Source organism: Alosa alosa, chromosome 3 (assembly GCF_017589495.1).
Source record: "Alosa alosa isolate M-15738 ecotype Scorff River chromosome 3, AALO_Geno_1.1, whole genome shotgun sequence".
Taxonomy (NCBI): domain Eukaryota; kingdom Metazoa; phylum Chordata; class Actinopteri; order Clupeiformes; family Clupeidae; genus Alosa; species Alosa alosa.
In genome coordinates, this window is record NC_063191.1 from 33,475,646 (window position 1) to 33,491,687 (window position 16,042).

A 16,042-nucleotide genomic window follows, 5' to 3' on the forward strand; every position below is an offset into this window, starting at 1 on the left:
GTTTGTATTCTATTTTAGAACCAGCTAGAATTATTGACAGACCACCATCTATCAGTGTCACTGTTGGAGACTCTGCCACTCTGGAGTCTACAATCTCAGGGAGCCCAGACCTTAAAGTGAAGTGGTTTAAAGATGGAAAAGAAATGACGTCAGGCCGGAAATACAAAATTACGCTAAAAGACAATGTAGCCACATTAAAAATTCTCTCAGCTGAAAGAGGTGACAGCTGTGAATACAAAATGGAGGTGTCTAACCGTGTTGGAAAAGATGAATGCTCCTTTGCTGTAACTGTGCTAGGTTAGTTTTCTGCTCCCATAATTTACTATCTTTTATTATATTGCATTTGATTGGTGCGACTTTCCTTAACTAACTTCTTTCTGTCCATCTGAGCAGATCGCATCATACCACCTTCCTTCACAAAAATGCTTAAAAAGGTTGATGGAAATGTTGGAGGTGATGTTACTATGGAATGCAAAGTGTCTGGGTCTCAGCCCATGACTGTATCTTGGTTCAAAGAAGGAAAAGAGATCACATCAGGGATGAAATACCAGATTGAATTTAAAGAAAGTACAGCATCACTAAAAATATTACGTTTAGAGACAGTTGATGCTGGGGCATATAAGTGCCAGGCAAATAATTCTGCCGGAAAAGCTGAAACAAGTGGGACCATGCAAGTGAAAGGTTAGGGAGACAGTCATACTGTTTTCTAACAGTATGTGCTGACATTATATTAATCTCATAATGTATAGGTTGTTATTGAGTGATAAATCATCTTTCTTTTTCAAATGTAATGTAGAGCCCCCAGTCTTCACAACCAAACCAGAATCTCAAGATGTCATCCCAGGATCTACAGTTGTTTTTAAGTCTGTTTACTCTGGATCGGCTCCATTCAATGTGAAATGGTTCAGAGATGAAAAGGAGATTCTAACAGGAGGCACATGCTTCATCAAGAAAGAGACCTCCTCAAACACACTGGAGCTTCACTCTGTGAAGCCCTCTGACTCAGCAAAATACACTTGCCAAGTGTCTAACGATGCCGGGAAAGTGGTTTGCACCACGGTCTTGTTCGTCAAAGGTGCCCATCCTCTCTTAATTCTCATTGTGTGCAAGCTTTAGATGTGTGTTGATGCGCAGCTTTAAAATGTCTGTCAATCTCTTTTCTTTTTCTGTAGAACCTCCAAAGTTTGTGACGAAGCTTGACTCCACAAAACTTTTAATGATTGGAAACCATGTAACTTTAGAATGCAAAGTAACTGGCAGCCCTCCTATCAATATTAAGTGGCTTAAGAATGACACTGAAATCAGCTCCAGTGAGAAATATGAAATTACATTTCTCGACTCAATTGCTAGCCTCAAGATGGTCAATTGCGACATTGATGATAGTAGCAGCTATATATGCATGGCATCGAATGATGCTGGTAGTGATCGTTGCAGCTGTATGATCACTGTCAAAGGTGTGTTTGTTATACCCTCTGTGATCACATCAAGATTCTCTAAAGATACATTTATTTTAGAGCAGGTTTTGTAATCAGGTGTTGTGGACTTTTTTTTCTTAGAACCGCCAGCATTTGTTCGGTGCTTTGAAACCAAGGAGGTTATCAAAGGTTCCGATGTTGTGCTAGAGGGGTTGATCTCAGGCTCAGCTCCATTTGAGATGTCATACTTCAAAGATTCTAAACAGATCAGGAATGACAGGAGACACATCATGAGTCTGAAGAACGACATTGCAACTCTACATATTCTTAAAGTTGATGGCAGCGATGTGGGAAAATATCAGTGCACAGTTGCAAATGATGTAGGGAAATCATCTTGTGATTTCCAGATTTCTCTTAAAGGTTGGTTAGCTGGATGAATAGGTTATCTCTGCTCATTACTTACATATATTATCTTTGAGGGGAATTCTATTCCATGTGTGCTGATTAGAATATTTCCACTGATTTTCTCTTGTTAGAACCACCATCATTCGTCCAGAAGATTGAAAACATGAATGCTGTTCTTGGCAACAAGATTACTATGCAGTGTTCACTAAAAGGGTCTTTGCCCATTACTGTGACCTGGATGAAGGATGATCTCGAGGTCAAAGATTCTGAGCATGTACAGATTTCATTTGAAAACAGAACAGCAGTCTTATATATAAGCAGTGTTCAGTTGAAACACAATGGCAAGTATACTTGTCAGGCACAGAATGAAGCTGGAAGTCAGAAATGCACTGCAACATTAGTCGTAAAAGGTTAGTTTACATTCTCACACACTAACATTTCTGGATGTGTTTGTTATCTTTACACAGTATATACTTGTGCATTGCAGTCAATCATTGATAACCATGGATTTGCTGTTAATTTCTAGAACCAGCAAATATCACAGAGCCAGCTAAGTCTATCAGCGTCACAGCAGGAGACCCTGCTACTCTTGAGTGCAGGTTTTCAGGGACGAAACCCCTGGCTGCCAGATGGAGTAAAAATGGAAAAGAGTTGGCAACAGGAAAAAAATACAAAGTACAAAGCACTGACAAGAGCTCAACCTTAAAGATTTTATCCACTGAAATGAGTGACAGTGGAGAATACATATTTGAAATTTCCAACGATGTTGGAAGTGGCACTTGTGATGCTGCCATCACAGTTCTAGGTTAGTCCATCTGGAGGTGTATTTTCTTATTGTCATATGTTGTCTTTATGCTTGCATAGTAGGGTGTCCTAAATGTATGATTTCTTAGTCTTGTACTTGCTCTTTGACAGATCAAATAATCAAGCCATCATTCACAAGGAAGCTTAAAGAAATGGAAAGCATTAAAGGATCTTTTGCACAGTTGGAGTGTCTTGTCTCTGGCTCTTTGCCCATTACTGTGCACTGGTACAAAGGCAATAAGGAAGTAGAGGCTGATGAGAAGCACAAATGCATATTTTTTGAAAATGCTGCTTCTCTGGAAATCACTCGCCTCGATAGTCGTGACAGTGGCACTTATACCTGCATTGCTGAAAACAAAGCAGGCAGTGATCAGTGTTCTGGCATTTTGAGAGTCAAAGGTTTGATATTTTTATCTCTTGTATTATACAACAATGAGGACAGTGTATATTTACTGTGCACTATCTGCAAAAAAATAGCACAGCCTCAGTTTCCTTTTAAGAATAATAATTGAGACCAAACTGTAAACAGTAAGGTCATACTTACATTTCAAAATGCTTTGATATTTTTATACAGAGCCCCCTTCAATTATTGAAAAGCCTGAGTCTGTGGAGGTAATCCCTGGTTCAAAGGTGAAGTTCAGTGTACTCATTGCTGGCACTCCACCCCTGACCATCAAATGGTTTAAGTCCAACAAGGAGATCACAACAGGAGTGGATTGTGCCATTCAAAAAGATGATTCCTTCACTTCTTTGGAGCTCTTCTTTGCCAAGACCTCAGACTCTGGGGATTATATCTGTGAAATCAGCAATGATGTTGGCTCAGACAAATGCCAGGCGTCTCTTTTTGTGAAAGGTTGTTTTCCCTTTTTATCACTTTATTTTTGTTTTACTATATTTATACTCCGCTTTAGGACACAAGTGTATTAATTGGATTTGTTGATTTTACCTTTTAGAACCTCCGAAATTTACACGAAAGCCTGAAGGGGTGACTGTTGTAAGACCTGGCCAGCATGTTGTGTTTGAATGCCAGGTTATCGGAACTCCTGAAATAGATATCTATTGGTTTAAAGATGGAAATGAGTTAAATCCAAGTAATAAATATAAAATGGACTTCTCCAATTCTCTGGCAAAGCTTGAGATCATTGGTTCTGAAATCAAAGACAGTGGAGTTTACTACTGCGAGGCACGCAACGAAGCTGGCAGTGAGAGCTGTAGCATGGAGTTTAAAGTAAAAGGTTAGATGTTTGGATTGAGTCACTTTTTTGCAATTCTATCAATTTGCATTTAAACAGGACAAGTGATCTTACTGTTCTTTCTTTGTTGGTTGCAGAGCCACCAGCATTTATCAAGCCATTAACACCTGTTGAGGTTGTGAAGGGTGCAAATACATCCTTTGAGTGTCAGGTTACTGGGACTGCTCCTTTTGAGATTACTTGGCTCAAGGACTCAAAGGAGATCAAACCGAGCTCAAAGCACATATTAAAGAAAAATGGGTTGCTATATCTTGAAATCCAGAAATGTGACACTTTAGATGTTGGTGAATATCAGTGCACAGTGGCAAATGAAGTGGGAAGTTGCTCTTGTCGAGCAGAGCTTAGCATGAAAGGTCTGTAGACATGTTATTCAATTCTAAATTGCATTAGACATTATAGGCACGACTATTTTACTGATCCGTCTTCTTTCTTATTAGAACCACCATCATTTGTAGAGAAGATTCAAAATGTTGCCACTGTCCTTGGGAAAGTGGCAGAGTTGAAGTGTGTTGTAAAGGGATCTGCCCCCTTGAGTGTACAGTGGCAAAAAGATGAAGAGTGGATCTTGGAGGATCCAAAGTTTGAAAAGATGTTTGATGGCAGCGTGGCTATTCTGAGAATTCCAGTCTGTGAGTCTTGTCACAGTGGAAGGTACACTTGTCAAGCTGTGAATGAAGCAGGACAGGAGAAATGCTTTGCAACCCTTCTGGTGCAAGGTTTGCCTTTTTGTATACATTTCCGTCTTTCTAAGAATCACTAATTAGTGATCTTGATCCTACCATTGTAGTGCACACAACAGTATTACATATACATTTATAATTATATTATTAGAAAATAATACTTCACAGTTGTTGGACGACTTTATTCACATTTCTATATTTATGCCTTTTTAGAGCCCCCACAGATTATTGAAAAGCCAGAGGTGATTAATGTCACTGTTGGTGACCCAGTCAGCTTCGACTGCAAAGTTACAGGCACTCCTGAGCTCAAAGTGAAATGGACTAAAGATGGGAAGGAGCTGGTCCCTAGCAGACAGCACATCCTCAGCTTTGTGAACAATATCAGCAGTCTTAAAATTCAGTCTGTCCAGAAGGAAGATAAAGGACAGTATATCTTTGAGGTTGCAAATCACATTAATGTTGCTACATGCAAGGTTGAATTGGTTGTAGTAGGTCAGTACTTTAATGTTGTTTAAGTTTTTTTTAATATATCTAAATTTGGAATAGTTATTAGAGGGTGTAACTCACATTTTCAATCTCCCAATCTCGGTACCAGATCAAGTTATTCCTCCTTCCTTCATAAAACCGCTAACTGATATGGAGGAGATTTTCGGTTCCTCTGTGCACATTGGCTGCAAAATATCTGGATCCCTCCCAATCACTGTGGACTGGATAAAAGATGGAAATAAACTTTCTGGGAGAACAAAGCATAAAATTGTCCATGAGGACAATAGTGCCTCCTTGGAGATTGAGCACTTAGAGAAGGCAGACACTGGGGCATACACTTGCAAACTTACAAACAAAGCAGGAAGCTGTGAATGCAGTGCGGTGCTAAGGGTGAAAGGTCAGTTAAGTATAATTGTATTGAGCTGATATTTAAAAAGACCAAAACAGTTGTCTAAAGGTTGCCAGTTCAGCAAAGGTCTATATTCATATATATTCTCCCTTCATATGTATTATAGAGCCTCCAAGCTTTGTGCTGATGCCAGAATCTCAGGCCGTTGTTCCAAGCACTACAGTTCGGTTTAAGAGCACCTTCAAAGGAACCCCTCCTTTTACTGTGAAATGGTTTAAGGAGGACACGGAGCTGATAACCGGACCATCGTGCTTTACTGGACTGGAGGGCTTATCGTGCTTCATAGATCTTTTATCTGTTGGCGTTTCACAAAGTGGAACTTACTCTTGCCAAGTTAGCAACGATGCTGGTACCGTGAAGTGTACCGCTAATTTACTTGTCAAAGGTTGGACTTTGCTCTTTCTGAGACTTGTAACTAAACACAGTCCCACCATCCCATTTTCACAACTGCTTCATTGTCACATTTGCTTTTGTGGTCATGAGTCACCGTGCATTTGCCCATCGCTACTTGCTTCACCATCACCACTTTGTTGCTCACCACTTCCTTGTGCTTCATCAACCATTAACTCTCATTCTTGTCCTCATCTTCCAACAGCTCAACTCTTACAGCTCATCTTCCATCTTGCATTCTTGGATTTCCATTTGCATGTTTGACTTTTTCTGTTCAAGATGTTGACTTTTGTTATTTGTCATTTTGCAGAACCGCCAGACTTTGCACAGAAACTTCCGAGCACAAAGTTTGTGAAGCTGAGCGACGCAGTCGTTTTCGAATGCAAAGTGACGGGCACTGCCCCACTTCAGATTAACTGGTTTAAAAACGATTCAAAACTGACAGATGGTCACAACTGCAAGACATCATTTGATGGCTCAGTGGCAGTCCTCCATGTTTCCTCCGCGTCATTTGACGATGGTGGAGTGTATACATGTGAGGCTCAGAATGACGCTGGAACTAAAAGCTGCAGCGCAACACTCACAGTGAAAGGTCAGCTAATGAATAAGCGTAATTGATCAAGATATTATAAAATCACCAACTTGTTATATTTTGTTACTTTATGAGTATTTACAGTATATATGTTTGTAAGCTTAAATGGAAATAGGAGGCCCTAATTTCATTTATGGGCAACGCGGCTAGCAACACGCAAACTACACCGTTTTGATCTAAAACTAATTTACTTGCAAATTCATTTTGCTAATTTTTTAACATGAGCAATATTCTAAGCACAAATACGGGTGGGTCCATACAATGCTGGTGTGTCCACACACAGATGGGGAAGCTCCATGTATAAATGGCTTCCTTCAAAGCAATGAGGCGAAACTTCTTAATCATTTCATGTCAGGCAGACCTCACACTCTGTTTGCGACGGGAAATTTGTTGTTTGCTCCATAGCAGAACAGCTACAGAGCTCTGTGTCAATTTTGATAAGGTATGATTGAGTCATTGTGATTGGCTGATAAAGAATGACTTCCTTGTCACATCCACAAATTACTAAACCCATTTATGATTGATTGCGCCCTGCTTTGTGTCAATGAAATTAGCAAATATAGGCATTCCTGCCAATTATGTTCAAAATATCGATAATCCTGCGTGGTTATTGCTGTGCCAAGCTCGTTCACAGTGCTTGTTGCCCTATGAAATTAGGGCCCAGCATTTGTATTTTCGAAGTTAACTACTGTAACACTTTCTTTCACACTAGTTTTTAAGTACGGATTAATACCTATTTCGTAAAGTATGAAATATGGAATGGTTGGATGTCCACATATAATGTGATACAACAACATTAAACTGGACTTATATTATTTACAGAACCACCATCTTTCATCAAAGTGCCTCAACCTGTTGAAGGACTGAAAGGCAAAGACGTCAGTCTGAACTGTGAATTGAAGGGCACAGCACCGTTTGAGATAACCTGGTTCAAAGATAAAAAGGCACTAAAGGAGGGCAGAAAATATAAGTTTGTGTACGAAGGATGCTCTGCAACTATGCATATCCTTGGTCTGGAAGCTTCAGATGCTATTGAGTATGAGTGCAAAGCATCCAACAGTGTAGGAAGTGACACATGCAATGTGTCTGTTAAACTGAGAGGTTGGTACAAGTTTTATGTGTTTGGTGTTGTTATTGTGAATTCCTTTGAGTTTGCTGTGAGGTACGGGTATCATTAAATATCTGTCCACATCTTTTTAACCACTCAGAGCCACCAGTCTTTGTGAAGAAGCTGTCCAATATGACAGCAGTGTCTGGTGAAGAAGTGACTTTGGTTGCCACGATTAAAGGCTCTCAGCCAATGACTGTATCTTGGGTTCAGGACAAAGACCATGTTCTTAGGGATGGTGACAACCGCAAGATTACCTTTGAGAACAACCAGGTCACTCTTAAAATCTTTAAGGCTGACAAAACCACTGCTGGGAAGTACACCTGTCAGCTCAAAAATGATGCTGGGGTGGCAGAGTGCATAGCTAACTTGACTGTTTTAGGTTTGTATATGTTTTTTAGGCAGTGTCTGTTTTTTTTTTTTGTTTCCTCCCCCCAGGCTTACACATATGTATGGTTTCTCCCTTATCTACAGAGCCGGCTTTAATTATTGATAGGACAGAGTCTTTTAGTGTCACAGAAGGAGACATAGCCGCCCTAGAGTGTACTGTAGCTGGAACTCCCGAGTTAATGCCAAGGTGGTACAGAAATGGAGTGGAACTGTCGTCTGGAAAGAAGTACAAGATCACCTTTGCAAAAATGATCTCCAGTCTTAAAATTTTGACAAGCGAGAGGGACGACTCTGGAGAGTACACATTCGAGGTCAAAAATGAAGTTGGCGCTGATGTCAGCAAAATACACCTCAATGTCCTAGGTTTGTTGTTATGTCCTCGATTGTGTCAAGTAATATCAAGTACCAAATTCCCTCAGTTCCATGTTCAATTAATTGTGTATTTTTACACAGATAAAATAATTCCTCCGGCGTTCTCACGGAAATTGAAAGATGTACAGAGTATTGTGGGTAAATCTGGTGAACTGGACTGTAAAGTGTCTGGATCTTCACCTTTCACAATCTCTTGGTACCATGATGGAGCGGAGATCACAAGTGGACCTAACTACGAAATTATGTTCAGCGACAACACCTGCACTTTGAAAGTTCCCACACTCAAACTGTCTGATTCTGGAACGTACAAGTGCAAAGCTGTCAACAAAGCAGGAACCGCTGAAACCAGTTCAACTTTCGTTGTAAAAGGTCAGTCTATGTCCAGGGTGATTAATGCGCCTATTCATTTAGCTTTATTATTCAAAAGTTGGTGAATTGGAATAGGCGAATACGAGAGATCATCAAGTCTATTCCTCCTCTGTGTCTCCTGTAGAGCCTCCATCTTTTGTGACTCAACCTCAACCACTGGAAGCGTTGCCCGGCTCAAGCGTTACATTTGCTGCTACTGTGAGGGGAAGTGCCCCTCTAAAACTGAAATGGTTTAGAGGGAGCAAGGAAGTTTTGCCTGGAAGGGACTGTGCAATAGCTCTCAAAGGTGACATGGCTACGTTGGAGCTCCGCAACGTTGATAAATCCCACGCAGGAGAGTACACATGCCAAATTATTAATGATGCTGGAAAGGAGAACTGCACAGTGAACCTGTTTGTGAAAGGTTGGTTGTTGTGATTTTGTGCATGAAGGAGTTTGCGTTTGTTACTTTGGAGAGGCAATGTTCCAATTAATGTATGTGTTGTTTTTGTCCTAGAACCTGCTCGTTTCATTAAAAAACTTAAAGACCTTTCTGTTGAAATGGGCAAATCCATGATTCTTGAATGCACATACAGTGGAAGCCCAGAAATTCATGTTAAATGGCATAAGGATGGGCAAGAGATATATTCCTCTTACAAGTACAACATGACAACAACTGAGAGCTCCTGCATCCTGGAGTGTCTAAACAGTGATAAAGAGGCTGCAGGAAAATACTCTTGCGAAGTCTCCAATGGAGCCGGAACTGATACTTGTCATGCCAATGTGTCCATATTAGGTTTGTGTTGTGTTTTTAGTTGTCCATATTCACATAATTGTATGCTGTTTGCATGCTGTTCTTGTTATCTTGTTGCGACGATGTTTTATTTTGTTTTACTTTAGAACCTCCATACTTTATTGAACAATTGGAGCCAATGGATGTCACAGCTGGAGATGCTGTTTGCTTGAAATGCCAAATAGGGGGCACACCTGAAATTAAAGTATCCTGGTTTAAAGCCGATGGAAAATTGAGATCCTCTGCCATGTGCAAAATGGAATTCTCAAAAGGTGTAGCCTGTCTGAAAATTAGTAAAACGTCTAAAGCAGACATTGGAGAATATACATGCAAAGCTGAAAACAGCATTGGATCAGCATCCTCCAGTTGCCAACTAACTGTACAAGGTGACTGTTCTTCAGATATTTTATTAGTCTTTTTCTCTTTTACCTTTAACCACACCATAGCAACTGTACTCAGTGTTTGTGTGTTGTGTAAAAAAATTGCATTTCAGAGGTCAAAACACCACCATCTTTCCCCAAGAAAATTACTAGTATACAACAAACTGAGGGACAGGCAGTCAGATTTGAGTGTCGTGTGGCTGGATCCTCCCCCATGGAGATCTCTTGGCTTAAAGATGGTGAAACCTTGAGAAATGACGCTGAATTCTCAATGAGTTTCGATGATAACTCTGCCGTCCTTCAAATTGCCAGAGGAGAAATGAGACACTCTGGGGAATATACTTGTGTCGCAACAAATAGTGTTGGGACAGCCTCTTGCAGAGCCAAACTCACACTTCAAGGTCTGTTTGGTTTAGTAATGTAAAAAGATGTATCTGACAGAATTGTTTTGCATTTTTTAAATGTGTTTAAATATGTCCAACCATGCTATTTTCTACCTGATATTGTAGAGCCAAGATATCCACCAGTTTTTGATAAAAAGCTTTTGCCAGTGGACGTTACGGTGGGAGATAGTGTGGAGATGGAATGTCACATGACTGGATCTTTGCCAATGAAAGTGACATGGTCAAAGGATCACAAAGATATTCGCACTGGCGGAAATTATAAAATATCATGTGTGGATAACACTGCACACCTCACCATTCTAAAAGCAGATAAAAATGACTCTGGACGCTATTCTTGCCATACTAGTAATGACATGGGAAAGGACTCTTGTTCTGCTGAAGTATCTGTGAAAGGTATTTGTTTAGTCGCTTTTGTGTGATAGTTTCTGCTTTCCTCGCTACTCTCTTGGAAATAGCTTTTTATTGCTTATCTGATAAGCTTCGCTTTCCTTTTTCGCCATATTCAAAAGTTCTCTTCACAGCGACTTCATTTGTTTGGTTATAAACACTCACAGTGCATTTGTTGTTATTTCAGAGCGTAAAATTCCTCCCAGCTTCACCAAAAAGCCCTCTGAATCTATCGAGGAAGTTGAGGCCAAGGTGGTGAAACTAGAGGCCCGTCTGTCTGGATCTCAGCCCATAACAGTGAACTGGTACAAAGATGGCAGTGAAATCTCCAGCTCTGACGACTATGACATATCCTTCAAGAACAATGTGGCTGTGCTCTGTATCAAGAAGTCTCAGTGCTCAGACAGTGGCACATACACCTGCAAAGCCACTAACGAAGCTGGCAGCGACAGTTGCCAAGCTACAGTGAGAATCTCAGGTACTGTATATGTTGTGTTTAATAGCGTATTAAACACATCAAATCTTAAAACTTTGATTTCAAAATTTGAAAAGAAATGTGTGATGTTATAGTGCAAGGTCTATGTTGCGGTGTCAATATGCATGATTACTATTTTGATCACTAAGGTGATTATACACATACATAATGATTATACACATACATAATGTCTTTCAATGTGCCTGTTATGGTGATTGTCTTCTCATTCTTGCCACCATGCTTGCTACTGTGATTGTGTTGTGTTGTGTTGTTTTTTTGTCTTGCTTTAGTGATTTTATGATTGTTATTGCAGTTTTGCTTGCCACAATGATTTGTGGTTATCTTGCCTGCAACAGTGATTGTTTACTTGTTCTTGTTTGCTCTGTGCTTGCAACAGAGATTATTTGGGTATTCTTGGTATTGTGGTTGCTACAGTGATTATGTGCCACGTCTTTTACGATGCAGAACACAAGGTGCCTCCGACCTTCGACATACCTCTTAAGCCAGTGACCATTAATGCGGATGACAAGCTCACCCTGAGCTGCCACGTCCGTGGTTCTCCTCCGCTGAAGGTTCAGTGGATGAAGGACAGACGGGAGGTGTCGTCCTCAGCCAGCACAAAGATCACCTTTGTAAATGGCACAGCCACTTTGGAGATTGTCCGTGTGTCCAAGAATGATGCTGGAGATTATTTGTGCAAGGCTACAAATGAGGCTGGAAGTGAATTTTGCAAGTCCAAAGTGACTGTGAAAGGTATCCATTTGTTAGGCAAATTTCCAAATATATTCACACATACGTCAGCAATTTAAATGTGTATATCTGTGTGCTCATAAGTGTAAAATACAATTTTTAAGGAATATAAAATTCTACTGCTAGCTTAATAAATTGTAAAGATTTGTTTGAGTAAACTATACAGACAATGTGGGGCATAGTTAGCAATCCATAGCATGTAAATATAACTCATGATTAAAATTAATGTTAAAACTTAATATTTCAGCTTGTTTTCATGAATAAAAATACCCAAAGCCCTCATCATCAAGGCAGTCAGACTGAAACAGACAATAGCAACTACATGATGAATGTATCTTGCTTTTATTTTGCAACTGTGAAAAGTGTTCTGCTTTCTGTCCAAAGCTTTTTATGTACCAGAGCTCAATGCTTAAAGCTTCATTGTTTTTTGTTGTTGCTCTTCTTTGAAAGCTTGTTATTTGTTGACGTTCTACTCTTTTCCCACTGATTTTGGACTTCTCAAAAACAACTTGATTCATATCTACTGTGAAACTTACACATTGTGAAATATTTACAGTCTTGCAAACAGATTCACAGTTCAGCGAGCTCATGGTCAAAACTACAACCTCACACGTCTATGCATTGAAGACATGTTAGTGAATTTGCATTTATTAATTATTTCTCAGAAAAAGCCGCTGCCGCAGCTCCAGCACCTGAAGCGGCCCCTGCAGCCAAACCAGCAAAGAAGCTTGATAACTTGTACTTCATCGAAGAACCCAAGACTGTTCATATCACAGAGAGTAAGTTCTGTAGTCTTGTATGGCAGTTGTCGGCAAGGTCACATTAGAAAAATTGGATATGTACTGATATTCTATGACTCTATTTTCAGAGGGTACAGCAACCTTCATTGCTAAAGTTGGTGGTGACCCAATCCCCAACGTGAAATGGATGAAGGGCAAGTGGAGACAGGTTACTCACGGTGGTCGCATCACCATCGAGCAGAAGGGTCAAGAGGCCAAGCTGGAAATCAGGGAGGTTACCAAATCTGACTCTGGACAGTACAGATGTGTTGCATCTAACAAACACGGAGAGATTGAGTGCAGTGCTGACATGAATGTCGAGGAGAAGAAAGAGATTGTCCCTGAGACAGTGAAACTAAAGAAGTGAGTTTAGTTGTTTATGTCATTGCTATTTATGAGCAAGTAGTACAGATGTTATTCAGGCAGATGATATAAATTATTTCTTTTATCTCATCAAGGACACCTTCAAAGCAGAAAAGTCCGAAGGAAGGCCAAGAGATTGATATTGTAGAGTTGCTGAGGAATGTAGATCCAAAGGAATATGAGAAGTATGCTCGCATGTACGGGATCACTGATTACCGTGGTCTCCTACAAGCTATTGAGCAGTTGAAGAGAGAGAAGGAGGAGGAGAGTGGACGACCTGTGAGTTGGAGATCTTATGTCATAGCAGTTTCAAATATTTCCTTGAAGGCAGAGTAGAAAGATGATGTGAATGATGCCAACACTCTTGCTATACCGCTTTTGTTGTTTTAGGAGGGAAGTTTGGCTTCAAGAGAGTCAGATGAAGATTTGGCTCAAATTGTGGCTGATTTGCAAAAGAGAATGGAACAGACAGAGGTTTTTAATATTTGCATATAATTTGATGAATTGGCATTTGATGAAAAATAGACATTGGTTCACTGGAAATGAGTTTGTTGTTCATTAATTCTATCACTATGTTGTTATATTACAGCCTGTTACTCTTGTGAAAGACATCACTGATCAAACAACAGATGTTAACAAGGAGGCTGTGTTTGAATGTGAAATTAAAATCAACTACCCAGAGATCACCTTGTCCTGGTACAAGGGTACACAGAAGCTTGACACTAATGATAAATATGAGATCAAAATTGTTGGTAACCGCCACATACTGAAGATCAAGAAGTGCCAGACTGGTGACGCAGGCAATTACCGGGTTGTATGCGGGCCACATATCTCCAGTGCCAAACTCACAGTACAGGGTATGTTGATGTGAATGCAAATACCAACCATTTTATGTCAGTTCTCTTGCCAGACAAATTCTCTTGTTTGACAGTCATGAGTTTAATGCGGTGTCCGTCATTCTTGTCTTTACAGAAGCTAAAGTGGAAGCACATTTGGAGGAAACTGCTGGTAAGGAAGGCCAAACCTGTATTCTAACTTGCCAGTTCTCTATACCTAATGTAAAAACTCAGTGGTTTAAAAACGGAAAGCTTTTAGAGCCAAGCAGCAGATACACATTCACTGTGATTGATAAGATTCAGAGGCTCTCTATCAAAAATGTAAGACCTGAAGACCAAGGACAGTATACCTGCAAATATGACAACCTTGAATCAACAACAAATCTTTGGGTTGAAGGTTTGTATACGTTGAATAATCTCTCTAACTTGTCCGTTGAACCCACCTACTAACCTCTTCCATCATCATATTATGAAGACATGTCTGTTTTTTGGATACAACTTCATTGAAGATTCAAACAAGTCTTGGATTCTTTTCGTCTACATAGTCTCATAGTTTTCTTTTACAATGTTCTTTACAAGTGATAATGCTAAGGATAGTGTTCTAAGCAGTAATGACAATTCAAGTTCCAATTTCCATTTTGATCATCAAGACATAATGCTTTTTGTGTCATCTGTAAAGTCACTCAAGTAACCTAACCTGCTGATAAACCCTGCGTTATCTATTTTTAGCTGAACAAATTCACTTCACCAAACGCATCCAGAACATTGTGGTGAGGGAGCGACAGTCAGCCACTTTTGAATGTGAGGTGTCTTTCGACAATGCTATTGTAACATGGTACAAAGACACTTGGGAACTCAAAGAGAGCCCAAAGTATAACTTCCGAAGCGAAGGTCGACGTCACTTTATGATCATCCGCAACGTAACCAACGAAGATGAAGGTGTGTAGAGTATGAATACCGTCGTGTGTTCAAATTCCGTCCTTCTCTCTTGAAAGTCAAGACACTGAATTAACACCATTAATAATTCTTCAGGCGTATACTCAGTGATTGTGAGGTTGGAGCCCAGAGGTGAAGCTAAAAGCACAGCTGAACTTTACCTGTCAGGCAAAGGTCTGTACCGCCAGTTTTCGAAGTTCTGTGTTTGAATAGTTTAAATTAGGTTGTAATCCCATTTTGCCTCCTTTCACAGAAATTGAGTTAGGAAGGTTGCCTTATGGTGAGTAAAGCATTTTCAACTTTCAACATAGCATTTATCAAACCACTTATGCATTTTTCAAGTAGCTCACGTGGCAAAACAAGACTAATAAATATCACAGTATATAATAGTACAAAACTGTCATATTGACAGAATCTCAGTGAGTTTAAAGATCATAGCTTATTTTTAACACCCTTCAGATGTCCCTGACACATCAATTCAAGTGCCCGATGCACCTACTGCATTTGCCATTAAAGGTAAGAATGGGACTCGTGCACAGAAACTTTTTGTACATTAACAAACAAACAAACAAATGGTGATGCGTGTGTTACTATTTTCTAAAAGAAGAGTCATCAACTGAATACTATCAGTATGAGGAGAAGATGGAGATACGAGGTACAAGGACTTTTCAATCATCCTTTATCATCACTCTTACATCTGACTCATCATTTTTTTTTTTAAACCTCCCCGTGAAACCCTTATTAATGCCCATAACGGTGTTCATCCTTTAACCCTCCCGTCATCAAAACATTGGAAAATGAACAAAAGATGGAGACTTTTCAGTCCATCTTTTTTGTCACTCTTCATCTCATGTTTCACTCTATCATTCACTAAAACGCTCAGTGTGAAGCCATTCCATCAATAACAATAACAGAGTTCATCCTTTAACCCTCTCTTCATGAATCAAAGAATAAACAACTTAATAATGTGAAACCAGCTAATGTCGTGTATTCCCACAAAAGAATGACAAATGTCTTACATTATAATATTTTTGCCATCTTGCTTGAATTCTTATCACGGATTGTTACCATTCTCCAGAACGAGAAATCTGGACAGAAGAAATGGTAGTGCAGGAGGTCACTACAGTTGAAGGTATTAATGTGTTCTCGTTGTATTCATCCATGTTTTGCTTAGTTCTTATGAATCCCTCTTAACTCCTTTTTTGCTCTTCCTACAGTATGTGTCACCTTTTTGGTCTTATTGACTGAATTTTGTTTTGTCCTATTGTCTTGTGTGCTTTCATAACA

General features: G+C 39.8%; 1 protein-coding gene across 1 annotated transcript in view; it reads left to right on the forward strand.

Moving 5' to 3' along the window:
- Window positions 1-16,042, forward strand: part of LOC125291891 (titin-like) — a 143,335-nt gene that overhangs the window by 45,988 nt on the left and 81,305 nt on the right. The window contains exons 46-67 of the mRNA XM_048238856.1: window positions 6,153-6,434; window positions 7,257-7,535; window positions 7,643-7,924; window positions 8,017-8,295; window positions 8,386-8,673; window positions 8,798-9,076; window positions 9,170-9,448; window positions 9,553-9,831; window positions 9,939-10,226; window positions 10,335-10,622; window positions 10,804-11,094; window positions 11,557-11,844; window positions 12,507-12,620; window positions 12,710-12,983; window positions 13,079-13,262; window positions 13,374-13,457; window positions 13,573-13,840; window positions 13,956-13,991; window positions 15,009-15,035; window positions 15,215-15,271; window positions 15,360-15,410; window positions 15,834-15,887. Coding sequence (XP_048094813.1) covers window positions 6,153-6,434; window positions 7,257-7,535; window positions 7,643-7,924; window positions 8,017-8,295; window positions 8,386-8,673; window positions 8,798-9,076; window positions 9,170-9,448; window positions 9,553-9,831; window positions 9,939-10,226; window positions 10,335-10,622; window positions 10,804-11,094; window positions 11,557-11,844; window positions 12,507-12,620; window positions 12,710-12,983; window positions 13,079-13,262; window positions 13,374-13,457; window positions 13,573-13,840; window positions 13,956-13,991; window positions 15,009-15,035; window positions 15,215-15,271; window positions 15,360-15,410; window positions 15,834-15,887 — 4,551 coding nt within the window. The remainder of the gene's footprint in view (window positions 1-6,152; window positions 6,435-7,256; window positions 7,536-7,642; window positions 7,925-8,016; window positions 8,296-8,385; window positions 8,674-8,797; window positions 9,077-9,169; window positions 9,449-9,552; window positions 9,832-9,938; window positions 10,227-10,334; window positions 10,623-10,803; window positions 11,095-11,556; window positions 11,845-12,506; window positions 12,621-12,709; window positions 12,984-13,078; window positions 13,263-13,373; window positions 13,458-13,572; window positions 13,841-13,955; window positions 13,992-15,008; window positions 15,036-15,214; window positions 15,272-15,359; window positions 15,411-15,833; window positions 15,888-16,042) is intronic.